Source organism: Anabrus simplex, chromosome 1 (genome assembly GCF_040414725.1).
Source record: "Anabrus simplex isolate iqAnaSimp1 chromosome 1, ASM4041472v1, whole genome shotgun sequence".
Classification (NCBI taxonomy): domain Eukaryota; kingdom Metazoa; phylum Arthropoda; class Insecta; order Orthoptera; family Tettigoniidae; genus Anabrus; species Anabrus simplex.
Window position 1 is genome coordinate 1,585,683,255 of NC_090265.1, and position 23,602 is coordinate 1,585,706,856.

Sequence of the window (23,602 nt, forward strand, 5' to 3'; positions counted from 1 at the left end):
TTAACAACTTGAAGCGGTACACCTTCTAACATTATATTGTCTTTTGCTGCTTGTTTCCCTCCTTTTCTGAATACCGTTTGGACAGTTTTCTCCTTATTTATATTAAGATGATTCACCTCAGACCATTTCTCTAGTTCAGCTACTGCTGTTTGCACTTCTTCTTTGTTTGATGATCCAATCATCATGTCATCTGCATACATGATCAAAGTAGCCTTCGAATTATCGTTTATAATTGACTTAACAGCTGCCGTTATTATGTTAAACAGAGTGGGACTGATAGGATCACCCTGCATGACACCGTTGGTTTGCCTTATTTTCCTTGATCTTATATCGTTGTTACTAATTTCAATGTAATTGTATCTCATGATGTTTTGTATTATCAAGGTGAGTGGGTGGCTCTCCCCTATAACGTCTCTCAACTTTTCTATTAGCGTTCTTCTGTTCACTAGGTCAAAGGGTTTTTCTGGAATCTATGAACACTGCATAGTACTTTCCCTTGGGATGTCGCAATGCTTCATCTATATCCTGCATTAGAAGTTCCATGGCCTGTATTGTGCTCCTCTGTTTCCTGAAACCAAACTGGGAGTCTGGTAGATAAGGATCAATTAGTATATTAAGCCTTTCGTTGATGTTACATGTGAATACCTTAAAAAGGACATCCTCCAGCACAATTCTTCGGTAGGAATCTGGGTTGTCAAACGATCCTTTTCCTTTGTAAAGAATTTTCATGGTTGCTGCCCTCCATTTTCTGGTATTCCCTGTTTGAAAACATTTGTTTAATAGGGACACCCATAGGTCTATCAGGATGTGTGCAGAGTTTTTCAGATGTTCCGGAAAAATTCCATCCGGACCTGCCGCTTTTTTAGTCTTGGTTTGTTGTATTACCCTCATTATTTCCTCTTTAGTAATGATGTCAATTAACTCATTTCTTTTGGGCTCAGTCTTGTATGCCTCGTATGAGTTCATTTGATTTAAAATTCCAGTGAAATGTGTCACTCATGCTTCGCTAGAAATTTCGCAAGACGTATTTGCAGTTTTCTTATTTAATGCCAGGTAAGGATTTGTTAAGGCCTCTTGTACTTGTTTTTTCGCTTCTTTTCTAGATACTCCTTTCTCTTCGTTTTCAGTAGAATTTTATATCGTCTTCACCTCTGCGCATATTGTGCCAGACTTTCCTTGTTATTGGATGTTTTGGCTATGTGTAGGGCCTCCAAAACTACTTTTCTTTCTCTGTAGCATTCGTTATCGAACCATAACTGTGCATATCTCTCCTTACGTTCCACGCAAGCTGATTGTAGCAGGCTTGTAGCAATGTTTGCGGCTTCATTTAATTTTCCCTCTTCAATGAGCTGTTTTGCCTCTTCAACCTTGTTGTATTTTTCTTTTAATTTCTCTACATCCAATTTTCTGGTGTACCTGTGTGGGTTTTCTGTCTTCCTGTTCCTTGCCGGCTCCCTGCATATGGTTGTTGTCAACGGTACATGCTTCCCTATTGGTGCAGCTGCCGACGTCCATAGTCCTACCTGTTCAATTATGTTTATTTCATATCCTCTGTAGAAAACCAGGTCTATTGCGCTAGACCCGTTCGGTGCTATATAAGTTACGAGGTCTGGTTTGTTTATAAGAGTGAATCCTTCCTCATTCATAATATCCAGTATGATTTCTGTTTTCTGATCTGGTTTATCTATCCTCGCGTTGAAATCTCCTTCAAATATTACGTTTCCTTCGGTTTCTACCTGTATTAGTGCCTTCATAATTGATTCCACCGTATCCCCTATAGAGGAGTCTGGTTTTAAGTAGATTCCAATAATAGCCAGGATTTCCGTTTTTACCATTACTATGTTGTATTCTTTCCTTATTTCTCTGATCTTCCCTACTGTTGGTTTGAGCAGTATTGAGACACCTCCTGACGGGCTACCTAATGTTGGAGTGGCAAGTGAGTGTACACTGTAGAGTCCTGGAAGCGCATGTAAGTCATCTCCATTTATCAGCATTGTTTCTGTTAGTATAGCAATGTCAAACTTCTGAAAGTAGTTATTGGGCAACATAGCGATTGCATTCTTCATCCCTTCTATATTCCATAGTAGTATTTGCTCCTTCGGTCGATTCACTACGGAGTCCTGGTGTTTGTAACCTGGTGCCCTCTTCGCGTCGTCGAAAAAGAAAACGCCTTACGAGCAGTCCTATGGGCCAGAAACCTGGGACATTTACTCGTTCAAGCTCACAAAAAGGAATTCCAATACGGAAAGCCTTTTTATACCCCCTTTCATTGATTGGATCGCATTCTATATCTGTAATTCCGTTGTCTTTCATATAGGTCCTCATGTCCTCTATAGTCGTTTCATCGTGTAAGCGCCCAACGTATAGCCAGGCCCTATGAGCGGCTGCTCTTAGGTTAGTGTTGCAGCTGGTATCATCTTTATTTGCTATTATACCATTAGATTGTTGAGTTTTCCTCATAGCATTGCGTGATATAACAGAGAACGAAGTACGACTTTCTTCTTGGTTCTGCATCATTTTTTTTTCAAGTCAGATTGGTCCTGTCTTTTCATTGTAGGTGTTGTTGTGGGAGTTATAAGGTTTGTTATAAGGTTTGATGAGCGCGCGTCTCCTTCGCTGGCTCGTCGTTGTGTATCACTTGTCTGCCTCAAAATTGCCGTGGTGTTTTGATCATTTCTTGGATGTCCTTGCTCCACCCTTGGCGGTTGCGGGGCTGTCTTTTTCAAGTTTCTCTTTTCAATTCCATCTGAATTATTAATCACATACATACTGGAGTTCTGAACTGCTGTCACCCTTTCCTTCTGTATTTGTAATACCTTGCTTATTTCTTGCAATACTACTTCTTTAATTTCTTCCTTCATGTTTTTTTACTTCAGTCCTTAGTTCCTTTAATTCCTCCTTGCCATTTTTCATTAGTATAAAGTTCTCCTTACATTCCTTGCATTGCCAGAGTAACGTGCAGCTTGGTTTCTTTAGTGTTGTGAAATCCCCTGCACTGATTCCTGAACATTCCTTGTGGAACCATCGTTTGCAACTACCATCACACCCTACCGCTGCCGTAGTTTCTCTAACTGCTTTTTTGCATTCCCCGCAAGAATCGCTAGAGGTCATCTCGATTTCTATACTCTCGTCTTTCTAATGTCTGTTGAAACGAAAATGAGTTCCAGTTTGGGCAAAGACAATGCTCAAAATATAAGCGAGTTACTCGGTTACCGCATTTAATGCAACCAAGGATCATATAGGAGAAATAGATCCGTCACTCCTGTATAATAAAGTTGGCTGAGAAAACAGGTCATGGAAGCTACAGTGACCACTTTCTCTTTGCCGACATAAGGAGATAAATCCCACGATAGTACCTCGTAGTAAACACTATGATGATAGTTGTTACTTTGTAAAAATTTTAATTGTGATAGAGATAATGATTGTATTTCGGTAGGAAGTTGTATCTAAAGCTTCTCTCGTGTCCTTTACTTGAAAAGTAAATTGCCATTACCGTATTTGTATGTTGGCAATACTATTATAACGCTACCTTGAATCGTTGTTTCACCGTTCGCATCTTAATGTAAATTTACATCTATTAAGTGATAAATGCAACATTGATTACTAAAAATGTTAATGCAATTCATATAAAAGCCCAAAACGCCCATACTTGCCTAAATTACGATTTAACATAACCTTATTCTTTCGTTCGTTCGTTGAACCCTTCCCACGACTTTCATGTATGGGAATTGAAAACACGAGAAAGAAAGGATGAAAGTAAAACACAGCATAATGCCCACAGTTTATATTTTGAATTCATTTATTCCAAACAGCAGGTAAGAAGCACAACGACACAGACGTTTACTCGCAACAGCTAGGTAGTTCAATGTGAAGTACGTTCATAATCATAATCAGTAAATTAAAAGTGGGGGGGGGGCAAAAATGTACAGGCAACAAAAAGTACATAGGTTAGTGGGATATAGCGGGCGGGGGAGTGGTGGTGGGAGGGAGGAAGACGGCGTGGTGGATATGTGTAAACTGAAAAACCTCCAAAGTGGGAATTATTTATGCTATCTGAGCTAATTTCCACAGAGAGGTAAATGTTTTACCAACTTAAGTGTGGCAATAATTTGTGATTCTGATTCAATAATAGACTATACAATAAAAAATTCACCAAAGGAACAATATATACATCTATTACAATTAAATAGAATTACGGCGTGATTATGCAATTAAAATAATTTAGTATTTGACTAGGCCTATAAACTAAGAGACTGCTAGACGGACGAATATGCGCGGTAAGTCGGTGAATCATACCTCAGTGTCCATGATCTTGGCAAAAAATTATACCCCTGGTACCCTTTCTCACAGCGTATGCAAAGTCCCCAGTACTTGCTGTGACGCTATGAAAATCAGTTAGCCGCGACCAGCGACATTTGTGCTTATTTCTGCCAATAATTAACGAAAATAAAGTAAAGAATTACCTGATAAGAAAACAGGCCTTGTACAAAGTGCTTTTATAAAAAATCTACTCCTATATTCTTAGTTTCAGACGGCTAAAATGGAATAATTTTTTGTCCATAAAGTGGGAGGGGGCAACTGCCCCCCTCGCCCCCCTTTGTCACGCTACTGATCATAATACTATTTCTTCACACTAAGAACGCGCATAATTATAATTTCACACCATACTCTCAAAAAACTGGATCAAAAATCTCGTTCAATGCGAAAGATTCTCAACAAATATTCGTCTAACAATCACTATTACATACCGTACGACCAAGGTCCCTTCGCGCGTTACGATAACGGTGTTGTGTTTTAAATTTGCTGTACCACGCAACTGAATGTGTAATGTTAACCTCTGCCTTCTAAATTAACCCTCTAAAAGAGAATTTTAGATTTCATTACTTGGCGGAGATCGATTGGTCCATCTCAGAACTGCTTCGGACGCTCCCTATGAAGTGTCACCCCCAACGAGCTAGAATAACATAGAGGGACTGTATACCTGACATCAGCGCTCCCTGCTTGAAGCAAGTTGATAAGGGACCGCCATGTTAATGGTTGTCAAAACAAAGCGAATTGGCGCGAGAGCATATATGTTGAGGTGACAGGGAGATCGTGCATGCCAATTTAATTCCCTAAGTTTTAAGAAGTGAAAAGATAGATTCTCGCTTTCAAGAATGCCAGCCGTAAGCTCAGCGTATGGTTGTACTAATCGGAGTAATAAAACCAAGGATATGTCATACTTTAAGTAAGTATTACTGAATTATAGCCGAGATTCATTTTTGTAATTTCTGTTTGTAATTGAATCCATTTTATTGTTTACTTAGCGAAAGTACGGATAGCCACGGTAATTATTTGTCGAATTTTATTTCAGATTTCGTTTAAAGAACTAGGAATTAACTGAACAATGCGTTGTGAGGGCGAAAAGAGATTAATGGTATCCCACTCAATTCAGTTGCTTATGCTCTGTACATTTCCGGCCCTATTTAATTTTCATTCACATTTACAAATAAAGGAAATGGAACGCCCACCACCAAGAAAACGTAACCACAAAAATCACTTATTTCGTTCAAACGTACACCAAGAATGATAAATACAGCATTTCACTGCTATTTTTGAAATGTATACAGCCTTTATTGTAGATGTCTGTTGCCTTGGTTTTTAAAATTACGCCACACTTCATAATGGACAACTTTCAAGCTAGTAATCCCAGTATGATATGGTAATGGGAGAAACATGATATCCCAACTATATTATAATAAATAATTACACTAAACTATTATTGTCGTAAAGTATTCATGGGCCGCCTCTGTGGTGCACTGGTTAGCGTGAGCAGCTGCCACCCCTGGAAGCCCGGGTTCGATTCCCAGCTCCGCCACGAAATTTGAAAATGGGCACGAGGGCTGTAACGGGATTCTATCATCCTGGGGAGGTCAACTGAGTAGAAGTGGGTTCGACTCCCACCTCAGCCATCCTCGAAGTGATTTTCCGTAGTTTCCCACTTCCACTTCTCCTCCAGGCAAATGCCGGGATGGTACCTAACTTAAGGCCACGGCCGCTTCCTTCTCCCCCCTACAAGGCCCCTGTTCAGCATAGCAGGTGCAGCCCTCCCTCACAGTTGTATCCCACGACCCAATGTCACACCTCCAGAACACTGTCCTTGAGGTGGTAGAGGTGGGATCCGTCGCTGAGTCCGTGGGAAAAAACCAACCCGGGAGGGTAAACAGATTAAGAACGGAACACAGTACTCATGAGGATGCAATAATTTTAAAAATATTAACAGAATGAGGTTGTAACCTATTATAGGTCCCTATGATTTTAAGGTTTCTTGTCATAAATATTTATGTCCATCTTTTTTATTCTAATTTACGCTTAACCACAACAGCCAAGCAGGGTAACTCTCTTGTTCCGATTTCGAGGCCTATTCGTATGTCACTGTGCGATGATTTCGAACTACCCTACAATCAACCGATCGTGATGTTGGCCTCGTGCCGCAATATGATGAAGTGGCGGTATTCGCTTTCATGCTTCAAGCTTTCGGCAACGGACTTTAATTCTCCCCCCAGTGATTCTAAAATGCGCATTTTCTACACTTTTCGTCATTTAAAGGCCATGCCACCTTGCTTGCGTGAAAACAGGAAACATGGCGAACGTTCGTTCTATTAGGTTCACCCAGGCAGCGCTTCCGCCTCTCTATGTTTTTCTAGCTCGTTGGTCACCCCCCTGAATGCAACTGTGCAGTCTCTCTACCTATTTGGTAGCAGTTGGTAGTCGTATTGTCTTTGAAAAGGTGAAGATCGAAAATAATTTGTTTTCGAATGTATTACAAAAGGAGAAGAAGAATAAGAAGAGTGTGTACTGTAAATACTATGTATAATACACCTAGTTGCAGGAAAGTGGAATTGGCCTTATATCTTTACGAGGTGGTGTATTCTTGATGCTATCTCCCTGTTTAATATTAATGTGTAAATCATATTACTGTCAATGTCAGTGAATTAAAACATCTTTATTCTGCAGGTTTGAGGCGATAATTAGACTACGCTGTACTTGTATAAGAATTATTAACCTAAAAAATGTGTGACGTTTTACGCGAACGACGAGAACGTTCGCAGAAGCGTAAGCAGTTATTAGCGCAGACGGTAAGTTAGTGAACATTGCTTGGTTATATAATAAAAGCCTATTGTTGACTGTCATATTCTGAACATTTCTCTCTAGTTTGGCGTTTCTAATGTTGATGAACTTCGTCAAGCCCTTGGAATATCGGTGGAGGCAGCACCTAAGAAGGTTTGTCGTGAGGAAGCCGCACAAGAAGATAGCCTTGATGAAAAGGTAGTTGCTGAGGAAGAAAGCACAGATGAACTAGTTTACACTGATTCATCGACGTTCTTGAAGGTATTAATGCTGATTTACAATTTTAATTTTTCTGTCGCCTTCCCTTTGTCACCATACACTTTAAATTAATGCAAATGCTTAGATATAGGCCTAGATTGCCAACACAGATTTGTTTACTGATTCTTGTATTGGTCGTCGTGTTCTTGGTATACCTATATAGCCTATACTAATTACCTTATTGTCGTGTGATCTTTGTTAACTATCCTAGATAATATTTCTTTCCTTTCATTTTTATTTTGCACAGAATAAGTTATCTCTTTTTTTTCTTGGTATAACTTTACATCCTGCAGCCCAACGTTTATAACATTATAACGAAGTGAAACTGCAAATCTTACTTGGAATTCCTTTTAGAGGAGAGATATGTTCATTGCGATGTCTAAGAACCCACCATCCCGCCCCCAGAAGTACATTTACTTTTATAACCTAATAAAGAGCAACAGCCCATGGCTAAAGTAGCTTCTTGCATTTTTGGTAAAACTTCCGCAAGCGGGCCGGGCATGGCGCGCCTCACACTTCGCTCGCTGTACACACGGAGGCTTGGCGGCGGGTGATGCTGTCACCAACTGTTGAGAAAATGTGACGGTATGTTACAACCACTAAATTATCTTTTTTCTTGCCGTGCGGGCAGTATGCGCCGCGGCGATAGTTAAGAGTCTCTCGAAGGGAGTTGGGGGCCACTATTCTCATGACAAAGCTTGGCCTGGATTTACAAAGACAGGTTACAGCTACTAAATTACATTTTCTTCTTGGCGAGCGAGTGTTTTTATTTTGCGCGGGTTGGTGTGGCGCGTGTGCGACCTCTAGCGGAAAAAAAGTTACATAGACTTCTTCACAGCTGACCGGAGCTGGCCAGTAGGAGTAAAGTTAATGGTGGCGATTTCTTCTTTCATGCTGTCTTGCTTTCAATTTTCCTATATAAGAAAGAATATTTTTGGGGGCGGGATGGTGGGATTATAGCAAGCGTAGAGGAAAGATCTCTCCTCTCTGTTACTCCAAGTGTTGTAAAACGTTCCTTTTCAATCTGTACTAATGATTACCAGTGCCGGCCCGCTTGCGGAAGCGCCAACGCATTCTCATTGGTCAACATGAACGGAATGTGACACCATTGCCATCAATGCTGATAAATACATTGCATTACCAACCCCGGCTGAATAAAAGCACAAACAAAAAACACCATGTAAAATAACAATGTGGCTTGTAACTGTCCAGACCAATCGTGTTTTCACACGAAACTAGGGGCCTAGGGCCGCTTCGCGGCTTCTAACCGTCCAGCCAATTGTAAAAAATATATGTATGTATATTCAGTCTTCAGCCTTAAAGCTGGTTGGATCCTCAAAAGCTCCGCCATTAGCTGTCATAGATGGCCTAGGCATCACTGAAGAGGCGTACTAGGGAAATGAGGAGTGAGGTAGTTTCCCGTTGCTTTCCTCACCGAACCAGAAGTTGCTATTACATATCAGTCTGCCAAGCCCACTAAAATGCATGCACCAACCGACCCTATGAGCAACATTTTCACACTATTCATAGCAGGGACTGACTGCATAAGGAATGGCGTTACTAGCATCGCTCATACCTCAGTCACTTTCATATTGTCAAAGCCAAGGGTAAGACTGAGACAGATCAATGAAAGTTACAAAATTGCTGTAGCCTATACTAGAAGACTTGATGCACTGTAAACACTAAAAATCTCCTTCCTGTCTGGATTATGTAGCTTGCCTCGCATTGAGCGCATTTCAGTTTGTATATACCTGACTTTAATAATTTGTTAGTATTATTGACAACATTGGCATTTTAAAAAAAAATAATCGAGCTGGTATTGTTAGTTCTAAAAGCAATATTAAGGTTGTCTTTTTTTAGTAAATTGGTGACTTGATACAGATTATTACTGTTGAAAGTGAATGTGGTGAAATTCTTTTTCTCTTTGTTGTTTTTGTGAGTGTAATAACGGGTTTATATATTTATTTTATTAATAATCTTTTTAAGTTATTATTAAAACCATTATTATGAGCTATAATATAAATAATATATACTGTAATTCTATTTTTTTTAGTTTGGTTTTGAAAGAAGAATGTTAAGTGCTCAATAGGCCTTACTATAGGAGATAGCTTTTTTACGAGTTTCAGGATGAAGGGTTGGGTTTCTGTAAATATCGTAGCTGAAACTGTTATTTTTTTCCTTGTTGTTAAATCCGCCGGTCAGGTCAGAAATATCCTGCTACCATATATGACAGTAGACGGTACAACCTGCGACCGTCTGGCCGAGGGTCAGGCGGCCATTACCAAACCTGACAACCAGAAGGGGGGCCAATGGCTACAGGCGGAGGAGTTCCCCTTTTGGAGGCCAGATGAAGTCTTTGTGCAGGAAATGGCACATAAATTCATCAGAAGTCGGCAGTCAATGGCTACGAAGGCGGAAGAAGGAACCTTGTAAACACCTCAACGGCGGAGTAGGCAGAGGAACTGCGAACCATAAACTGCTGCCTTGCAGATAGGGAGTGCACCCCAAAGGCTAAGGGAAGATATCCTGACAGAAAACGGGCTGGCATGACAGCTAAGAGGGCAGTCCCCTCATCATGCTAGCTTCCGTAGGGCTAATAACCCACGTGGAGCGAAATTAACTATTCAAAGAAACATGAGAGTAGCCGGATGGATAACAAGGGAACAACCTGGCGCGAAAAATATGAGAATTGGTACTTGGAATGTGACCTCTCTGTCAGGGAAGGAGGTAGAAATAGTCGAAGAAGTGGAAAAGTACAAGCTTGCCATACTTGGAGTCAGTGAAACCAAGAGAAAAGGTAATGGCAAAATAAATTTGGATAAGGGATATGTAATGAGATATTCAGGAGTCAGCAGGAATGAACAGGCAAAAGAAGGTGTGGCCATCATTATGTCCGAAGCAGTGGAAAACAAAGTGACAGGATGGGAACCTATTAACTCCAGACTTATCACAGTGGATGTGGAACTAGAAGAAAGTATTACGCTAGTGCAGATCTATGCCCCCACTGAAGATATGCAAGAACAAGATAAGGAGCAATTTTATGTTCAAATGCAAAAAGCTGTAGACAAAGCCAGGGAAAGAAGTAAACATGTTATTGTGATGGGGGACTGGAATGCTAGGATCAGAAATAGGTTACGTCGAGGACATGGATGTATGGGCCAACATGGAGCAGAACGAACCATCAATACAAATGGTGAAAGAATGCTGGAATTCTGTATTGATAATGAGCTAAGGATTGACAACACCTTCTTCCCCCGTAAAAGTATCCATAAAATAACTTTTGAGGCAGTAGGCCGAGGAGCAAAGAGTTGCATTGACTACTTTTGTTACACTAAGAACATGACTTATGCAGCACTAGATGTAAGGATCTTCCGCAGTGCAGAAATGAGTACAGAACATCGGCTTCTGGTTACGAAAACAAGGTTCGAGGCTACACTCACGCCGTCTCATCTTCGATTTGAGAAAATAAGAATTTATGCATTTAGAGAGGAAGAGGTAAGGCAGAATTATGTTCAGAAGTTGGGGGAAATACTTCAGCAAACAAAAAGTGAAGAACCTGAGAGAGGTTGGAACTTAGAGGAGAGATGGAGTGAATTTAAGACAAATATTATCAATGTAGCAGAAGATGTCTGTGGGAAAACTACAGTAAACACACGAAGGAAATGAACAAAGTGGTGGACTGAGGAAGTCAAAGAAGTTGTAAGGAGGAAAAGGTAGCTTGGAAGGAGTACATGAGAACAAGAAGGGTAGAGGACTGGAGGAACTATGTTGAAGCAAGTAATGAAGCAAAGCGGCAAGTACAAGAGGCAAAAGAAAGGAACTGGCAAGAATTTGGGGAGGAAATGGAATCAGAATATAGAAATAATCAGAAGAAGTTTTGGAAGATACTAAGATCCCTCCAAGGCAAAACTGGAAAGAGAATCAGGAACATTAAAGACAGGAACCAGAAGATCCAAACGAGGCCACGGGACATCCTTGATACATGGAGCACGTACTAGGAGGATGTGTTCCGCACAGACCAGAATTATCAAGATGACGCCGGTAACGGGGCAGAAGAAGAACTAGAAGAAGGGGAGACAATTATGCAGAGTGAAGTAAGAGAGGCTATCACTGAAATAAAGGTGGGCAAGGCAGCTGGTTGGGATGGAATTTCACCGGAATTGATGAAGTATGGAGGAGAGGCTGTGGTGAAGTGGATGACAAGGATATGCCAACAAGCATGGAGCATTCAGAAGATTCCAAAGGATTGGGAGAAGAACATTATTGTTCCTATCCATAAGAAGGGCAGCACTCTAGACTGTGCAAACTATCGAGCAATTTGTCTTTCCAGTGTGGCCGGAAAGATATACTTTTGCATATTGGAGAGGAGGCTGAGACAAAAAGTTGGAAGAAGAACAGTGTGCTTTCAGGCCAAGTCGACAAACACACGATCATATATACACACTAAGAACTGTTATAGAGAAACGACTTAGGGGAGGGAAGGATGTTCTAGCTGCATTTGTCGACCTAAAGGCCGCATTTGACTCGGTCCCCAGGGAACAGCTTTGGGCAGCACTTGAAGACGAAAAGGTAACCAAGACTCTCTTATGCTGCATTAGGAGCATGTACAATAGACCGAGCTCGATAGCTGCAGTTGCTTAAGTGCGGCCAGTATCCAGTATTCGGGAGATAGTAGGTTCGAACCCCACTGTCGGCAGCCCTGAAGATGGTTTTCCGTGGTTTCCCATTTTCACACCAGGCAAATGCTGGGGCTGTACCTTAATTAAGGCCACGGCCGCTTCCTTCCCACTCCTAGACCTTCCCTATCCCATCGTCGCCATAAGACCTATCTGTGTCGGTGCGACGTAAAACAACTAGCAAGAAGAACGTGTACAATAGAGTCCAAGGAGTGGTGAGAATAGCTGGTGAATGCTGTAGGGAATTCGAAATGGTGAAGGGAGTAAAGCAGGGTGACAGCTTGAGTCCTCTTCTCTTTGTGATCTTCATGAACCAAGTCATTAAGCAGTGTAAAAGAAGAACTAAAAGAATTAAGGGTGGCAACTGGAACATGAGACCTATATATGTCCAATCCCTGGTCTATGCAGACGACATTCTGATTTTGGCTGGGAAAGAGGAGGATCTACAACAAGCTCTTACTGAATGGGCTTATGCCTTCCAGAACCATGGAATGGAAGTGAATGCAGTTCACCAAAGGAGAAAAAGTACAGATTCAAATCAAGTGGAACAATGAGGATATTGAGCAACTAGAACAAATTGAGTATCTGGGCACCATTTTCAGAGAGGACGGAAAATTAGAGGCAGAAATAAACAACAGAATTAGAAAAGCTAATCAAGTTTACTATGGTATAAACAATACAATCATAGGGAAGAAAGAAATTATTAGAAACACAAAAATGCGGGTATATCATGCTGTGTACCTGCCAACCCTCCTGTATGGTGCAGAGAGTTGGACAGTGCATAAAAAACTGGAGAGCCGTCTGGTTGCCGCTGAGATGAGATATTTACGGAAAGTTGCCGGGAAAACTCGAAGAGACCCTATTAGAAACACCACAGTAAGAGATGAGCTTCAGCAGGAGCCAATAATGAATGTCATTGAGAGGAGAGGATTGGGCTGGATTGGTCACCTGGAAAGAATGGAAGATGAAAGGAAAGTGAAGCAGGTGTGGTGAGCCAGACCAACAGGACGAAGAACACAAAGGAGGCCACGGATCGAATGGGAGGAGTACATCTTGGGACTGATCAGGAAGCGAGGGAAGACCCTGGGTGAGGTTCAGAGAATGGCGCATGACAGAAGAAACTTTAGTAAATGGCTGAAATATTCCGATGACTATACATTTTTGAATGAACTTTATTTACTAATTTCATGACCCCGCTCTGCTGGAGTTTTGTCTGTGAAAGGTGTTTTTCAGTTCCTTGCTGTTTTAAGAAATATTTCCAGTGGTAATTTTACGTGACTCGTCCTGTATGAAGCCCTTGCAAAAAGGTGGCAAGGCATTTCATATCACCTATTTATCAACAGAAAAAGTATGATCTAACTGCTTCATTATTACAATTTAGGTCCAAGTCACTGCTGTTAGTTTGTCCACATTCTTACATTCAAACAGTATGGTGATTGAATTTGATAGAAATCGATAGGATGAAGCTATCGGTTCTTCTTCTTTAGCGTTTGTCCCGCCTGGTGGCAGGATCCGCTGTGTGGATTCGTTGTCTCCATTTAATTCGGTCACGGGACATGTCAGGATGTAGTCTTACAGCTTTCAGGTCGTTGTGCACTGTATCGATCCATCGCTGTCTTGGTCGTCCCTTGGGCCTCTTTCCAGCGACTTCCAATGTATATGCTGACTTTGCCAGTGTATTATCTGGGATGAAGCTATCGTTTAACAGTTCTATATCACTAACTCTGCTTGAATTTGAAGCTAGGCAAGAGTTAATCTGTTAGGATCTGCATAGTCTTCATCCTCACAATCTGAATCTGTTTCATCTTCTGGCAATCTTACAGATATGTCAAATTCAAAGTCTGGTATGTCTGAGGGATTGGTTATGTTAAAGTTCATCTAGAATTTCTGCTAGGATTTGCACTTTACTCTGCAATAAAATATGGACCAATAAGCAAATCCTAAACTTATGTGTACATGCATTATCACCATTCAGCGAAAGTATAAGTGAATGGCAGTTCTTGGGCAGCTCCCCAGTGGGTCATATTTGACCTCTGCAGTATACTAAGTAAAATGCTGGAGATACTAAGAAATGCACAGTACTAACGGATTTGTCAAATACTGCAAAGTTGGAAATGTTAATTGAGCAGTACAAATAATAATACTGAAGTTGTTCACCCTAGTGCAGGCAGTTGACAATCCATCTTTCTTGGATAATCTCCAAATTGAGAACGACAGCAACAGTTAAACATACTCCTGTGTAATTGTCTGAAAAATCATATTGTTGTTCACTGAAACAGTCCAGTTTAAGTTTTCAAAGCAACTGTTTGTTAGAAAACAGCAAAATGTGATGGATTGAAAACCTACGTGGGCATAAGCGGGTTAACTTTGCTACCAAAACTCTGTGTGATCTCCTTCATAAGATTCACTTGGGAGGGCTGTTACATCTACTAACATTTTCCTGTTCCCTTTCTTGACCAAAATGTTATCTTGCGAGGCTTTTGCTTTTGTTATTCCAGTTATACCTTGTTATCTTCAAAACCATTTGCTATCAATAATCAACTAATTTCTTCTATAAAAGTCTGTCACAATGTTTCCTGCCTTGTTTCTCTTTCCATATCCAAATGGTCCTATAATCTAGTCTCCTTCTCTTTCTTGACCTACTTAAGCATTCGTGTCTCCTATGATCACAACTTGTTTATCTTGTATAGGCTATAGCTTTCCAGATTTTCAAGGTATTCCTCAGGATCTGTATCTGTATTCCCTGTTGGTGGAGTATTCCCATGAGGCCATTTCCATTTGTTGCTTGTGAGTTTTGAAAAATCCCTTTACCTTTTTGATTGTGATAGCACCATTTATCTTATTCTGCATCTCTCACAACACTGTGCACACTTTACTATCGTAAAGGAAGTATGTATTTTCTTATGGTCAAGATTTTTCATAGTGTTCCTAGAGACGTTGAATACTTTTCCTTGTAAAGTCATCTTTTAATGTTGATGTTTGGGTGTGAAAACATTGAGTGAATATATATGTTGTCCATGTAGTTCTAGACATTCTAAGACCTTCAAATTTTGTGTGATTGTAGAACATTGGATCGTGCATGTTGTATGCTAAGCATATTTGTTTCTTTCAGTAGCCTATGTCTACTCTGTAATTCTTTATCTGCATCCTCTAAGAATTTGTGTTATTGTTTTGGTTTGTGCCGTTTAGATGTATATTGGACAAACATTGAGGCATTTATTATTAAGAATTTTGGTCTGAGATGAAGGAATGGAGAGGTTGTGGGTGATTCTAGTTGTGTGTGTTTTTTTTTTTTTTTAAGGTTACAATAACATTCTGAAGATTGAAGACAATTGAATAATAAAAAATGGACACAAAATCTCACGGTTTCACCTGCAGAAATGCAATTGATATTAAAGTCATGGTATCCCTTCAGATGACTATCATTTAGTTTTTTTTAGTTTTTCTCTTTTTACAATTCTAATTAATGTGCACTTTTGGGGCTGGAGGATGAGGTTGTTCTGTTCTCCGTAACCATGTCCAAACTAAAAAACCCTGAAGGTGCATAATTTTCCTTCCCATGTGCTATGTGTCCATTGAAATCACAGCCTTAAGACAGTCTTAAGAAAACACTTAGGAATTTTTCTCGTCGAACAGTGCCCAGAAGGCATCTTTTTTGTGGGCAGGTCTACTAATGATAGCTGCTAATGGATTTCTGGATTCAGACCACAACTTCCACAAACTTTATATGAATTTGAGTAACTATTGGATGTATTTGTAATGTATCAATGTTAAGTTTAGTGTCATAATCATCATCATCTTCATTTCCCATTTACCGAGCTCGATAGCTGCAGTCGCTTAAGTGCGGCCAGTATCCAGTATTTGGGAGATAGTAGGTTCGAACCCCACTGTCGGCAGCCCTGAAAATGGTTTTCCGTGGTTTCCCATTTTCACACCAGGCAAATGCTGGGGCTATACCTTAATTAAGGCCACGGCCGCTTCCTTCCCACTCCTAGCCCTTTCCTGTCCCATCGTCGCTGTAAGACCTATCTGTGTCGGTGTGACATAAAAACAACTAGCATTTCCCATTTACAGCTTCCTGGGTCGGGTTGTGAATCAAGGACCTCCATCGTTGCCTGTCTCTCCACCACTCTTTTCCTTTTTTAAGTACATCTTCTGGTTTTCCTCCCCCCTTCTCTATGCACTCCCACACTGAACCTGTCCTTCTCTTTCGGTGTCTTCCTTGTGGTCTCTTTCCTGTTAACTTCTCTGAAAAAACTTTTTTGGCACTCTCTCTTTTCCCATTCTCATCATATAGCACTTTAGCTTTGTTGTTTCTATCCTGTCTTGAAGTTTCAAGATTCCTGTCCTTTTATTTATCTCTTCATTTCTAATTCTATCATTTCTGGTCTTGCTCTCGATATATCTTAGGAATTTCATCTCCGCTGCCTGTATTCTACTCTCCTCTTGTTTTGTTTTAGTCCATGATCCAGCTGCATAAGTTAGTATGGCTTCATGGTGGGTTGAATATAATACTTTCTTGCATTTCTTCGGGACATCTTGGTTCCACAAAATACCCCTTATACTCTGGTAGAAGCTGTTTGCTTGTTGTATTCTTTTCCCAATTTCCTCAGTTATCTTTCCATCTTCTGTGATCACACTTCCAAAATACTTGAAACCTTTAACCACTTTCAGAATTTTACCATTCAGTTTTATCCTTCCTTTCCTTCCTTCCTCCCTTCCTTCCTTCCTTCCTTCCTTCCTTCCTTCCTTCCCTTCCCTTCTCTTCCTTTCCCTTCCCCTTCCTTCCTTCCTTCCTCCCTCCCTTCCTTCCTTCCAACTTTTGTTGCCTGTCCTCCCAATCTCTGTTTAATGTTCTTATGAATTTCAACCATGGCTATGATGAATAGTAATGGGGGATAGTATACTTCCCTGTCGGAGACCAGTTTCAACTTTAAACCATTTTGCTTTTCCTATACTAGTCTTCACACTACTAACACAATTTTTGTATATAGCCTTTATCATTTGCTTAATTTTTGTATATAGCCTTTATCATTTACTTCCATTCTGTTAACTTGTTTTTTTCTTAATGTGTCCCATACGAACTGTCTGGGCATACTGTCATAAGCTTTCTCAATATCAATAAATTGTCGTCACAATGTCTTAAGTTTAGTGTAAAGGTATTTATTTATTACTTTCTTATTCTTTATTTTAGGGCACGCAGTCGTCCAATCCTCACAATGATTACTGTCAGCATTTTGTAGATACTGGTCAGCGCCCCCAGAATTTCATCCGTGATGTTGGTTTAGCCGACAGGTTTGAGGAGTACCCTAAGTTAAGAGAGCTCATCAAACTAAAGGTAAGGTGGTCATTGAAAATTTATGTCGACCAACATTTAATCGAGTCGCTCCAAGATATATTTCTTTTCTAACTGTTAGGTGGTAATAAAAAATACTTACAGCTATTTTTACTCTGATGGTTTGTAGTGTGGATATATGTAGTCACATTTTAGTTTGTGAACCAACAATGGCAGAATGGCTTAGTAGGTGGTCCTGTTGGCTGGGTTATGGGCATATCGGACTTACTCAGAGTCATGACCCTCCTTGTGTTTAGGTGGCTAGGACTATCCAGTCCCTTAACTGTCAAAAAAGGAATTCTTTCTGAGACTCTGTGTAAGTTCACAGAAATTTATCAAGCGTGCTTAGAATAATTTTGGCAAGCATCAGACCTACAGAGTGATAGAGTCCCGCTTCCATTTGACAGACCAGGGACTCTGTAGAAAGAACTTCATGAATAGAAATGGAATTCACTGTAGCTCTTATCAATATTAAAAGGGCTTACGGAATAAAGAAAATAGAACTGGCCGAGTCAGTAAAGAGGATGTGTTGGGAGTTAATGATGTTCAAGTAAGCAGAGATAACAAGGAAGGGATAAAACATTTTAACGTATTCTAGAAGTATTGAAAGGGGAAGAACAGAATGGAATTGTTCATTAGCAAAACTTTGCAGCATAGTCCCTGTTAGGCATGTAAATGAAGAAATGATGTGAATAGATTTGTTGGTTGCAGGAATTAGGATGAGAATTGTCTCAGTTTGGGAGTAGATGAGTTTAAAGTAGATAAATTGTATGAAGCGCTGTGTTGTAGTCGGTATCAACAGCAGTAACAGGATAGTGTTAATGGATAATGTCAGTGCAAGAATTGGAAATAGAATTGCAAGATATGAGGAGATAATGGGGTAAATTGTTGGGAGATCTGGAAGCATTTACTGGACTCCTGTTCTAATATGGGATGAGCAGTTGATAATTCTTCAAGTAAGACTAGATGGGAAGGTAGGAGTGCAAGATCAGTAATACACTATATCCATAACTGTCTTTGAATTTGATCTGTTGAGAATATACACCATATTTAATGGCATAATTCCCCCCCCCCCTGGCTTATTTCACATAAACCACTTTCATCTCGAGGATCAAATGTGTGAAAAATTATTCCCTGCATTCATATCAATAATTGTGATTATGAACCTCGGACCATTTTTGGCTCTTCTGATAAAGAGTTAACTTGTGGTCACTAGCACTGGTGTGATGCTTTGTGCAAGGGTGCCTTTGACCTCCTACCTCTGTTCTCATTCTTCCACGTGACATAGGCATGTTGACTTGCAGTTTTGAAATTAACAATCTTTTCTGGGTTGGTTAGCTCCTGTGTATGAGTAGAAGTGATACACGATTGGTGAGTTCTTGGTGTGGTATTCTTCTTTCGAACTGACGGATAAGTATTTTTTTTAAACAGCTGGATTTAAACTCTCTCTAGAACAGTACGCTGAGGAACATGTGTGAAACAAATTCGTCTTAGGCTGGTTGAAGCAGTTGCTGGCTGTTTATGTCGCTCAGCTAGTCCTTGAACTGCTGGTAGTGTGTGATACTGGAATGCACTGTGCAGGCAAAACATTTTGTTTGCTCCCTTCTTAAGCTATTTGTTTGCTTCAGTCAACATTGGGACTTCAAGATGAAGCATTTGATGGTGGACATGCAGTTTATTAAAGGAACAACTATCTACCCTTGAGCTTCTCATATCCTGCAGTTCATTATCCAATTCTTGCACTGAAATCGTCCATTAATACTACTACATGAAATATTAAATGATTAATTGTCCGGTCCCGAGTCCGGAATGAGAAAGGAGGAGGGTTTGCTGGTCTGGCACCCAGCTGTAAAACTGCCAATGCGAGTGTTGGGCGGCGGGAAATAACCTGACTCCCTAAGAGGGCCAACGACTTCCGGCGAATGAGCCCGTTTAGGTGGGTTGATGATCCCCACAGTGGAAGAAATGCCACTGGAATCCATTATGCAGCGTCTGTTCTCCAGGTTAGGGGCGGCTGCACAAGGCATCTGTATTCCAGAGGAACGTGTCATTATCACCTCACTGGATCACATCCAGAGTTATAATTCGGGACCTAGTCCTACACAAGTGACACCTTAACAGTCAACCGTGAAAGGTCTTTTAAGAAATACTCCACCGGCTGAACCAGGGGTTCAGAGAAGGCAGCATTCGGATACGGTGGGCTGCCACTTAAAAGATACCGTGAAGACGGGGGCACGGAAATACCCCAGTACCACATACACTAACGAGACAAAGTCAAGAATCAAACCAAAGCAGATAACCTACGTCTCTGCACACAATATAAACTCACTCATGCAGACTGGTGAACTAAAAGTGATCACCGACATAATGGACCAACAAAAGATTCTTATCATGGGATTACAGGAAATTAGAAACACTGACCAGGATGCCTTGGAATCTCAAGGATACAGGCTTTATAAAGGTATACCCGGGCCGAGAGCGATGAAGAATGTCCCACAATTTGTAACAGAATTTTTGGTCAGCATTAAAATAATCAACTCAGTTCAAGAATTCAAATCACAGTCTCTATGACTCTCAACGCTCGCCTTAAAGGCATCTAATAAAATCTATACTATAATAAATGCCCATGTTTCACTAATGATAAAAACAACTCCTCAAAAGACCATGAGGAAACAGAAGAATTTTGGGACCTGTTGGACCAGACCATAGATAACATCCCTAAACACCATGTAAAATTATTAATAGGCGACTTCAACACTCGACTAGGTAGAGAAAGAAAATACCGTGACATCATCGGAAAATGGTCAGCACATAAGAAAACAAAAATGGAGAGAGACTAGTTGACCTGTGTAGAAACCATAACTTAATCTCAAAATCTACATGTTTTAAGAGAATACTTAAAAAACTCAAAACATGGAAACACCCTGACTACACTAAAGGAGGATGGCAACTGGATCACATTTTCGTGGACAAATACCACCACACAGAGATCTATAATGTCAAAGTCCTCCGAAGAATAGACACAGGTTCAGATCACAACGTAGTTAAAATAAAAATTAAACTTACTCCCCAGAGTGATTCCTTCTCCTGATGTCCTCTGAACAGATCTTATCCCTAAGGCTGATCCCTAGCATCTGTCGCTCCATGGCTCGTTGTGTTCACTGAAGCTTGCGAGCACTTTCCTTCGTCAGAGTCATCGTTTCCAGACCGTAAGTAAGCAAAAGCAAGCCCCTAAAACTAAAAGAAAAATAGATACTACCCAGCTAATCAACAATGCAAATTACCAGAAAGCAACTGCAAAAATAAAAATCACAGGTAAACTTGAAGACTTAGTACACAACCTTAAAGAAATTGCAGAAGACCTGCCTCCAATTAAACCACGTAAAAAACACCAATGGTGGAACAGTGAATGTGATGAAACAGTGGAGAAAAGACATCAGGCGTGGCTATTGCATCAGTCCCAACAATCAGAAATATCCTATCAAAATCTAGTAAAACAGAGAAAGAAACTACCGTACCCAAGACTTAAGAAGAATAAAAAGACAGCATCATAAGGACATACTGTAATTAATTGAAGAAGAATTCAATAAAACTCAATCAAGGGACTACAACAAAACCTTCGGAAAACAGCTCCAAAAATATGAACCCCCGACCCTACTGATGAAGGATGAAAATGGTAAGCTGGCTCATAACAATAAAGACAATGCAGAAATTCTGGCTAAATATTTCAACAAGCTTCTAAATTGTGAGGAACCTACAGAACTCCTTCATTTGGACACCAACACCACCAGAGAACATCAATCCCCCCACAATAAAAGAAGTCTACCAAGCACTGAATAAATTAAAAAACTTCCAAGCGCCAGAAGAAAATCAGACCTATGTGCAGGAAGATCAGCAAAAGTTGCCCTCCATCAACAACTTGTCTCTTGATTAAAGAAGAACTACCAGAACACTGGACAACAGCCCTCACTCACCCAATGCACAAAAAAGGAGACAAAACCGACCCTAATAACTACAGGGGAATCTCACTCCTAGACATAACATACAAAATATTTTCAATAATCATCCTTAATAGGATAAGTTTACAACTTGTGAAAGAACTAGGAGAATATCAAGGAGGTTTCAGCCCCTGGAGGAGCTGTCCTAATCAGATCATGAGTCTTAGTTGATCTTCTTCTTCTTCTTTTCTAGCCTATTTCAGTCTACTGCTGGATATAGGCCTCTTCCATATGCTTCTATCGTCTTTGGTCTTGAGCCACTTGGAACCAGCGTGTTCCAGCCAACAGCTTTATGTCGTCGAGCCGTCTCTTCTGGGCTCTTCCAATGCCTCTCTTGTGTTCCCATGGTCTCCAGTAAACAATCCTAGAGGTCCACCTGTTGTAGTCTTGTTGAGCTACGTGTCCTGCCCATTGCCATTTTAGTCTTGTTACTCTCTCTCTAGGATGTGTGTTACATTAGTCCTTCTCCTGATGTCCTCTGAACAGATCTTATCCCTAAGACTGATCCCTAGCATCTGTCGCTCCATGGCTCGTTGTGTTCGCTGAAGCTTGCGAGCACTTTCCTTCGTCAGAGTCATCGTTTCCAGACGATAAGTAGTAACTGGCAGCACTCATGTATTATAAACCTTGGTCTTTTGGTTAATTGGTTAATTGATAATGGACTATAAAGGAGAAGAAACAGAGATATGCTGATAACATTTGTAGATTTCAAGAAAGCTTCCGAATGCATCCATAGAGAATCTCTGTTTTAAGACCCGTTGGGACTACACCCCAAATTAATAAACATGATAAAATTGACTCTCACTAACACCAAATCGAAAGTGAAGTTTAGCTGTGAAACAGCAGAGTCATTTGAAATTAAAACTGGACTATGGTAGGGAGATGGGCTCTCACCACTATTATTTAATTGAGCTCTAGAAATGGTAGGTAATGAGGGAATGTTTTAAAAAATGTCCTCTAAAAATAAAGATTGGCCGAAAAATCAAAACAAATTGCCTGGGTTTCACCGACGATTTAGCATTACTAGCAGTAGACATAAAAGAAGCAAAATCCCAGATATCAGAACTTCAAAACATCGCAAATGAAATTGGCCTCAAAATATCATTTGGAAAAACAGAAATTATGCCCCCAAACCAACACAACTAAAAGAAGTTACCATAAATGGTAATAACATCAAAATAGTAATAACACACAACCTAAATGAAAAAATCTCAATCCAAACAAGAACTAATAGATTAGCTAAAGCACAACAATTAACATGAGACATCTACAATAAGAAATGTTTATCAATAAATGCAAAAATAAAACACTACAACACAGTTATAAAACCAAAAGCTACATATGCAGCAGAAACACTTTTTCACCTGAATAAACAATCAAAGACTGACAGACTTAAGAAAATTGAAAGGAGGATTGGAGGAACCTGCATCAAGAAAATTGAAAGGAGGATTGGAGGAACCTGCATCAACAAAAATACCAGATTGATGGACAGTGGCAGATAATACCTAACAAAGTCGTGTACAAAGAGCTAGAACCATTACAGATACTATGCATAAGAGGAGACTAGGATTCTTTGGACATATCATGAGGATGCAGGATTCAAGACTTCTGAAACAAATAGTACAACACAATCTCATCTCAAAAAATACCACAACAGGATGTAAATGGATCACAGAAGTAAGGGAGCATCTGAAAGAAATAGGCCGTACAACAGAAGACACCACAAATAAGATAAAATTGAATATAAAACTCAAGAATACAAACCTCCAATTACCCTTACACGAAACAAACCAACAACACACACATTTTCAACCGAGGAAAGGGCACGAAGATCGGAGCGTCTGAAGAAGTACTGAGAGGAGCGCAAAGCCCGAACAATTCCTTCAAAGAGACGTGAACAATGGACTGACTAAAGTGATCCTACGCGGTCATAAAGGAAGAAGAAGAAGAATGAAGTTGTAGACTTTAAATTCTATCGACAGGTTTTTAAAATGGATAACTGCCGTAAATTTGTAGATTTTAAAGTTTGCCACAAGCTACGTCTGCACGTATAGACCCCACTTCATTTCAGTGCATGAACGTGAGACTTGCTTTTCAGTTATTTAGTAATTCTGTTATAAATGGCATAAAGTTTTTAGACAGGTAAACTCAGAGGGAACTGAGTGAACTGACAGAAACATTCAGTAGGGAATTAAATATCCTAATAGATATATTAAATACTTTTA

The 23,602-nt window shown here is 40.2% G+C and overlaps 1 protein-coding gene across 1 annotated transcript in view; it reads left to right on the top strand.

Annotated features, from left to right (window-relative positions):
* Nucleotides 1–6,747: 6,747 nt before the first annotated feature.
* Nucleotides 6,748–23,602, top strand: part of Mettl14 (methyltransferase like 14) — a 154,646-nt gene continuing 137,791 nt past the window's right edge. Inside the window, exons 1-4 of the mRNA XM_067138222.2 lie at nucleotides 6,748–6,902; nucleotides 6,997–7,118; nucleotides 7,195–7,371; nucleotides 17,239–17,382. Coding sequence (XP_066994323.1) covers nucleotides 7,053–7,118; nucleotides 7,195–7,371; nucleotides 17,239–17,382 — 387 coding nt within the window. The 5' untranslated portion in view covers nucleotides 6,748–6,902; nucleotides 6,997–7,052. The remainder of the gene's footprint in view (nucleotides 6,903–6,996; nucleotides 7,119–7,194; nucleotides 7,372–17,238; nucleotides 17,383–23,602) is intronic.